The sequence below is a fragment of the Vitis riparia genome, chromosome 1 (assembly GCF_004353265.1).
Source record: "Vitis riparia cultivar Riparia Gloire de Montpellier isolate 1030 chromosome 1, EGFV_Vit.rip_1.0, whole genome shotgun sequence".
NCBI lineage: Eukaryota > Viridiplantae > Streptophyta > Magnoliopsida > Vitales > Vitaceae > Vitis > Vitis riparia.
In genome coordinates, this window is record NC_048431.1 from 8827693 (window position 1) to 8836531 (window position 8839).

The 8839-nt window shown below is 35.4% G+C and overlaps 1 protein-coding gene across 1 annotated transcript; it reads right to left on the reverse strand.

The window, feature by feature from the left end:
* Nucleotides 1–485: 485 nt before the first annotated feature.
* On the reverse strand, nt 486–8636 carry LOC117917347 (GATA transcription factor 26). The gene is made up of 8 exons (XM_034833592.1): nt 8518–8636; nt 5324–5695; nt 4028–4460; nt 3618–3690; nt 2929–3032; nt 2140–2326; nt 1940–2054; nt 486–1150 (listed from the first exon to the last, which is right to left on the reverse strand). The coding sequence occupies exons 1-8, from the start codon at nt 8555–8557 to the stop codon at nt 846–848; spliced, it is 1629 nt and encodes a 542-aa protein (XP_034689483.1). The 5' UTR covers nt 8558–8636; the 3' UTR covers nt 486–845.
* Between the last annotated feature and the right edge of the window lie 203 nt (nt 8637–8839).

Below are 8839 nucleotides of genomic sequence, written 5' to 3' on the forward strand. Positions count from 1 at the left end.
AGCAATCCCATTAGAGCAGAAAATGTGAAAATATCATCATTCAGGGGAAAGTAAGTGGCAATGGATGAAACTTCCAAGGCACCAGACTTTGGTTTCAAGAATGATTAAAAGAAAAGAAAATCTAGAATTCTACCACCTTGTCAATCCAACTTTTTCCTCTTTCAACCTTTGTTTCATTTTCTTCATCTTCAACCTAGTAATCTCCTTCAAGAAAACACCATTCTTCTTCTCACTGAGGACACTGTCTCCATAATAATCAAACACCCATTTGATTATAATATACATATATTTAAATACTTCACAGAACAGGTGGGCAGACAAAATCTTATCATTGTGAAACAATCTACCAATTCAACTATGCAGGAATCCCTCAAAAAAGGATAAAGAAAGACATAGGTGTCAACTTCTTTCACATGCATCCCACATCCCACAATTTATTTCTTTTCTTTCCTTTATTTTTTCCTGGTTGAGAAGAAACCAAAAGGTAAATCCAAAAAACCATTAAAGCAAGCCAATATAAGAGTGTTACAAAGTTGTTTTGCAATGAAAAAGGAAAAGAAAGAAAACTAAATTGCATACAAAACTCTGCAACTTACCATCTCTTCTGCATTTTGAGCTATATATTACAACCTTTTGTCAACCTATACAAAAAGCCCACCCACATCATCTCCTTAGCATTCTAAGTTCAATATAGGTCAAGGAAAAAAAGAGCAACCATCAAACCTCATTCACATTAACTCCTTTTTTGTGTTTTTGGCATGCAAAATATGTGGACCCATAATGGGTTTTTGGCAGAAGAAATACCTACATAGCCCTAAGGATTAAAGTAGTGTTTAACATCATTGTCAGGGACGCAAAAGATGAGGGTATGCTGAGCTACTACTAGTGCTTTGCAGTTGGGTGCCAAAGCCCGAACCTGGATGAAGGAGCTCTGCCTGTGGGAATGAGTTGTTGGATGGCACATCCAGCAGTAGATCATGATCAGAAATTTCATCACCAAAGGTGAATGAATCCAGCTCAAGAGAGCCACCATCAGGAGGCAAGGCAAATAGACTTCTTGGACTGAAGCTAGAGCCTTCATTGTCTATATGTTCCTTTTCTACTGCCTTCATAATCACCCTTCTCGGGCTCTTCATCGTAGTTCTTGCTTCTGAAAGACACAAGATATTTCTTGAGAACAATTGTAACGTACCATATATATAATCACAGCAGGCATGATTGATATACTATGTACAAAGTCAAGTAACAAATCGGCTTGTTCATTAATTCTAATGTAAGACAGTTGCTTGTTAGCAACCATCATCAACCCCTTGAAAGGCTTGAAAACTACAAGAATTTCAACTTCGTGCTGCAGCTGTGCAATACAAAAAGATAAAACAACAATGTCTTTCTAGTATTATGAGAATTTGTTATTCAATTATCAGTCCAACAGTTTGATACATGCCAAAAAATGTTGTTTGGCTACGCATGCAAGTGTCAATCAATATTTCCTAAACTGACATTAAAAATGCATATTAACAGTATTCCTGGGAAACACATCAAATGACAAATTATCAGGATCGTGTACGTCTAGCAATTCTAAGCCTCCTAGAATGGTGCAAAAGAAAGGCAAAAAGTTCAGGGAGATATAGAAAAGAACTTTAACATGTGAAGTATCAAGTATAAGAAATTGTTTGGCTACACTTCTAATTTCACAAATCTGTAACTAGAAATCACAGCTGAGGTTGGAAGCAGATAGGTTTTACCCCCCTTCAGTTGTATTAACTAAATAAGGCATGCCATAATCATTAGGTTGAGGAGTGCCCTAAGCATTGGAAGCTCTTATTTTTGCTTCCCATTTATTTTTATTTTTTTATCTACTAGCTGTTCTTCTAGTTTCAACAGAAATTTACAAGCTCTGAGTCATTCAATCTCTTACAGTGAAAGAAAAATGCCTGACCTGAAAAATTTTGATTTTGGGCATCACGAGATCTCTTGGCATTTGCAAAATTACTTGCTGCAATGGCCTTAGGTTCTCCCACAACTACAGACACTCCAGTACTATTCTTACATTTCTGCAGCCAGAGAAATTGTAAATTCATTTTCCAAAGACAATCATAGTTAACTTTTTCATGACATGATCAAGAAATGAATTCAAACCTTAAGTAAATTATAGTGTTCCACCCATTTGGATTTTTCAGAATTCAACAATGCAAGCCTCTGCAAAGTCTTACAGTCTTCAGCTTTCACCCCTGGGAAAGAGGTATCAAAGACCCCTTCCCCGAGCAGCTGCTGGAAGAAAGAAAGGCTTTCCTTGAACTGAGGGCTGTCGAACATGCTTTTAAGACTGCAGAAGAAACAACAAAGGTAATATGTTAATGTTGGGTCCTGCATCGACTTCTTTAAAATCCTCTATTATCTATGTTAAAGATATGAGATGCACTATGCACATATGGATTATGGAATTTTAAGTCGCTCCTTTTCAAAAAGTTACATGCAAGAACTAGAATTAAAAAACAATAGGAATTAGAATTTCATAGACATTAGCATTAAAGACCATTTAGAACCACATGAAAATGAAAGAGAAATTAAAAATAAAAAAATCCATTTTTATACATGGTATTTGAATAAGTTCTTTGGGTAGCAGGTGTTGTTGTTCAAGCTCCCATTAAAAATTTGGATGATGATTTGGTTCTTCCCAATGACTTAATCAAAGATGGATTTTTAAGCTCAAACATTGCCAAAAAGGGGATGACTACACTTCCATGTGGGTTAGGAAAGCCTTAACATTGATGTGATTTATCTCTTCATGTAAGTTTGCCCAACGGATATCCTATGAAATGCAGCATACCTAATTGCAACAAAATGTTCCAACTTTTCATATGATACAATATTCTCTGGGCTTAACCAAACAAAAAATAAATAATACATGAAAAGCAAAAAACCAACCTGTCAGGAAGTTTGGCAGTATCCTCTGAAGGTAGATACTTCAGTAACTGCAGCTGCTCTTCATTTGTCAAATGTCCAACAAACTCCTCAAAGTTAACTACATCCTACACCAAATATGGATAGGTCAGTAATCATGATAAGCACTCAATAATTTTAGGAAGAAAAATGTCCAAGGACATGCTCCTGGTAACAACAAATTTGAGATTTAGGATGAATGGGCACTAGGGATGATAAGGAATTGGCCTCATGCAAGAAGTTTGGAAGTTATTCAAAGAACTTCAATATTAACTTAAATGCTTGGTAATTCATGATTTTATAAATAAAAAGTATATGTTGTCATTCTGGAATGTTTCCAGATAATTCAGGATTTTATGAATAATTTGGAAATCATTTGCAATATTTCTAAATAATTCATCGTTTATGAGGTTCATGATAAAGTAGGTTCCATATGCCTATTTTTTATTTTTTTTTAAATGTGATTCAGAACGTTTTAATATAGGTGAAAATTATCATTCTCTGTATGATAAGGAAAAAACTTCATACATGTGAAGAACTCTCTCATCATGACACTGACTAGAGGCACACTGAGAACCTAATTACAGAAATGTAAAATTAGAAGAAGACATCGTGTTTTGAAGGAATTGCCCTCTACAATGCAATTAAACAGATAGTATATGAATGCAACTTACTTTTAGATCTATGGAACGCAGAGGTGAATTATGATTTGCTAGGATTTGCAATTTTTCGTGCTGAGACTTGTCCCTGCAATTCCAACAACAGAAAAATTAAGGATGCAAAGCAGAAACATTATCCAACAACCCACATTTGTCCCACCCATGTTTCATACTAATGCCGGATTTCCATGTCAGACAGTCCTATTTTTACTGATTGAACCTGTCCAGGACATTGTATCCATGTTTGTTAACTACACTCACATTTGTACTACAGTTCATTTCATTTTACACGTTCAGAGATTGCCGTGTTAACCATTGACACTGAATTTACCCCTGGTTCCTTGTTACATAATCAGCTACAATATGCAAGTCCTAAAGGGAATTTTGTGTAATTCATGGTCAAAACTAATGTGGGAAGGAGTTACCTCTTTGTTTGCTCTTGTTGCATCCCCAGTCCAGCAGGCTTCTTCATCTTTTCAAGCCCAGGACTTGGAAAATTGATGCCCTTATTGTTTGTATTTACAGGAAGGGCGCCAATGCGTGAATAAACCTCATTTACCAGGTATGATTTGTTATCAACTGAAAGAGAGCTAGCTTCAGATTCCTCTTCTCGAACTATTGCACTTGGATGCCTGATAAGAACACTTCCATGTCCTATTTCAACAGAGACCATTGGTGTCTCACTCTCAAAAAGCAAATCCTCTTCAGACGATCCAGAGAAGTACGAAGATTGCTGTTCATGCAAAATCGTACATAAATCCTTTGTTAGCTTCTCGACTGAAGATGGCTTTGGACGATTCACACATGTCCTCTTCCTTGAAGGTACCATTGTATCCCACACAATGGATTGGGAAGGACCTGTATGATAAAAGAAAAGGCCCAATTGAAAGCAACTTAATAGTCAGCAAACACTGAAATAGCATTAGGATGAAACATTTTCTATATAGCTTTGTAAAATGAAGCCAGTACCTTTAATATAAATCCACAGGTGTTTAAGAACTAAAAATGCTCAAGCAGAATGACTAAATCTATAGAAATATACCATCCAATCAAAATAAAAATATATATAGCAAAAATAACCCACATCAAGACCTGAAGGGTGCACTGAGATTTTTTTCTTTTTTGTTGAATTACAACCAGATCATTTGGGCTCCATTTGTTTCTAAGAAAAATAAAGTCATGAAAATGGTGTGTATCAATACAATTGAGTGAGGCATCCAATGCCCTGATTTTTTTCTTCTCTTTCCAATAGGAACACACCATTCTGATGATGGTGTTAGTTTGATATATTATTGAAGTATTGCACAATAACCATATGTGTATAGCAGCCAATATCCTAAATAATGTCATCCATAAAAGCTAAAGGAAGCCATTTCTCTTTATTTTGAAATAGCACATGAGTCATTATTAACAAGATGCTACTCAATTTAAACTTTATAGTAATGTTGGGTTTTTTTTTTTTTTTTTTGATAAGTATAGTAATGTTGGGTTTTTTGAGCATTTCTAAATCAAAATATTTCAATTCTGAAGACCCTATTTATGAATTTCCAGTCGCAATTTAAAATTGGCAATGGAATATGAAACTCTTTCATTGTATCCAATATATTTCCAATTGAGTTCACCCGTCAATGTAACAAAGCAGATCCCCTATGACTAACCAAAATAGAGGGGGAAACAAGAAACTATCTTTAGGTGAAGGTTAATTATAGCAAGTGTCCAACCTGTCAAATCACTTGCATCTGCACTGCCAAACTGTGCACAGCTCTCAGAGTTAGATATGGCAGACCCAGAACTTGATCTGTTACTTGTATCTTCATCTATAGCCTTCCGGGAACCTTGGCTATAATCAGAGGCAACACCATTAACCACCACATTATCTTGATTTTGCTTTCTCTTGAGCAGCTTCACTTCTTTGTTTTTGTTAATAGATATGCTCTTCACTCTGGAAACCCTGTAGTCCTCAGCATCATCACCATCTACCCTTGCATGTAGAGGGGTATAGTTTTCAAGGGTTCCTTTTGTCCTCCATCGGGATCCACAGGCATTGCAGAGTACTGGCTTCTCTGGAGGCCCATTGCGCCAAAGCGGGGTGTCTATTACAATGATTGGTAATCAGCAATCCATATGCATTAAATAATTCATGAAGAAAAATGATTAAGGACACAATTCAGATGACAAGAAGAACTGCTTTTCTGAAACTTAATGTCATTCGCACAAATAATAATAGCCACAATTAGAAGTGAAAGGCTTGAAAGAAAAAGGCATCATCTAAAAGCACACCACTGCCAACCCATTAGCACAAAGTTTAGTCTATCCTCTTTATAACAAAGTCCAAGCAATCAAATTAAAAGGACATTAAGAGTGTGTTTGGGAGCCATTCTAGAAAACATTTCTAGCATTTCTAATATTTAAATGATAAAAAATTTCAAGTATTAGAAAGATTAAAAACGTTTCCTAGAATCACTACCAAACGTACTCTAAATTTCATGTAAAGATGTTTCCAATTGCATGACATCATTTTGGATTAACCATCACCAAATGAAAATGCACATCATGCATTTCCACCAAATCTAAATGTGAAATGGAGCATATTCACTAGCAATGCATGATCAATAACATTTTATTATTCAATGTGTTTCTTCGTTATAGAATACAAATATAAAGCAACTCTTCATGATACAAAACATACAACACCCAATCAATTGTGACTAATACTGTGGACATTGCTGAAGCCTCCCAAACCACATGTAGACTCTAGTGGGTTACTGATAATGCCCTCTGTAGAACTCAAATACATTGCAAACTTGGTACCATATAAGAATGTTATTATGTTGTTATGAAATACCACATAAGAAGCCAAAGTAAGAGGCTCTTAACTGGTAATAGGACCAGAATCAAGTTTAGAAGTAGATGCCAATTGAAAAAGTGGATGCGAAGTTTTCTAGTAAGTCTTACTTGTAAGGATTTTTCAGAACCAGAAATGCATTTGAATAACACATGGAGCATTTTGATTAATAGTTAGTTAGAATGCAACCAGTCAGTATTCCTTTCACTCCTTTCAGCACTTAATAAAACTGCCCTCACAAAAAACAGAGTAAAACATTAGAAGAACCAACTATGAATTTATAGACAAGTGCATTTAGTGAAAAAAGTAGTGAATTCTTCATGGAAGCAGTGCCACAGAGAGAAAGCAAAGGATAAATAAAGGAAATCAGGTTCAGGGATGGAATCAGTGGCATAAGTCCTAGATGAACAGAAAACAACTAGGTGATAGTTTCTCTAATGGCATGGGCGATAATGGAGATTATCATATTGATACATCAGCTGAAACCCGACCAATAACAATAAGGTTACAACAAGCAGCATCAACCATGTTTACAAACAAATCAGAAGGAATTAGCATTATCCTTCAGATTGTCCAGGTCCTGGGGAGTTTCCTTGAAACAGCACCATTTTTCAGTGCTTAGTAAGAGAAGCAAGTCAGAAATCCTGAATTTCTCTCTACCAAATCTATTTGGCCATGAAATCTTTGCCTCTCTCTGACTTCTGAGCTCAAGAAAGAAGAAGGCACACTAGAACCTCATAACCATTAGTAATGGACAATCGCAAATCGTTCCCCTCCCCCAAAAACTAAAATGCAAGAGAAATAAAGACACTATAGGAATTGAATGATCACTTGACCACGTCAAGTTGCTGCAAATGGGACACATGTAACACATTGACAAAGAATTGGAAAGAACTTAGCTGAATTCAGTTGAGTGGTTGAAGTTGCAGCAAACTAAGGAAAGTTTTAAAAATATTTTGGAGATGACAATATGACCTGGGAGGTTAAACAAAATGCACTACCAACTAGCCTTTGAAACCCTGTTGGAAAGAAGAATGAATGGTGCAATGTTTTGGGTGCTAATAACTACTTCAATTGGCTGCTAAGACCCTTTCTGAAATTAAGCACCACAGTCCGGAGATAAAAGCAATGAAACAATTCCCATCAACAGAGATTGAGGATATAAATCAGAATGAGAACTTTCAACTGAGCAAGAGCAATATTGGAATGTAGAGAAACCTAATAGCATTGGTGTAAGATTAATTCTCTCTCAACCATAAGCCAAGAGAAAACAGTTTGAGAGGAAAAACATGTGTAGGCAAATTCAAGAGGTCACTCTAGAGCCAGCAAATATTTCAGCAATAATTAAGACTGAGAGAATGGTTGTTTAGCTGTAGTTCTAGCCAGAAAATAGTCCATTATAGTAAGATATGAGCAAGCAATCTAGCAAGAACTCAATGGAAGACATAAAGGAATTGAAACTTGGGTATTGCAAAAAGTACATTTTTCAGTGAAATCATCAAATTAGGAAGGGGGAAAAATATGGTTTGACTCAATAATAGAATTCGTTTCAAGAAGAAACAACTCAAAATCAATGAAAACAGAAGAGGAACCAAAGGATAGACCCTCTAATTTCCCAGTTCTCAACAAACACAACCTCAATTTCTACTGGTGACACAAATTACAAAGTAGTCAAAGAAGAATTCACGGCAAACAGAAAAGGTTGTGAAATCCCCAAAAATAAGAAACCCCAATTGATTTCAGTAACAAATTCAAGCCAGCACATATATTCAAAGGAAGAAGAACCCTTGTAGTTCTTCTATCCACCAATAATCAATAAATTCACGAAAAGGGGGTAAATATTCCATCAGAATATAGAGATATATACACATATTTCATTTTTTTCCGTTTCTTTTCTTCCCTTTTCATATGCAACCAGTTTTCGGGTATTCTCTTCCATACTAACTGATTAAGAACATAAAACAATTCACAGAATATTTATTAGAGAAAAAAAAAAACCAGAAAAAAAAAGGACTCACTTTCTTGAATATTCAAAATTTTAAAAGGAAATTTGAAGAAACAAAAACTCACTTGTTACACCACAGTGATAGCAAGGTCCATGCTTGCCCATGTCTCTCTTTTTTCTTTAATCCAAAGAAAATAAATTGAAAGAAAATTCAAAAAAAGAACCCAAAAAAAAAAAGGAAAAAGGAAAAATAACCAGTTTCTTGACAAAAATAAAATAAAATAAAAAAACTAAAAGCTGAACTAGAAAATGAAAATTTGGGAAAATAGGATTGTTCTCTTCAACCCCTTTATAGCAAAAACTGGTGCAGAGAAACCCAGATAAAGTTTGCAGAAGAAAGCAAAACCCAAGAAGACCCAGAAGAGTTTTGTGTCTTAAAGTCCAAGA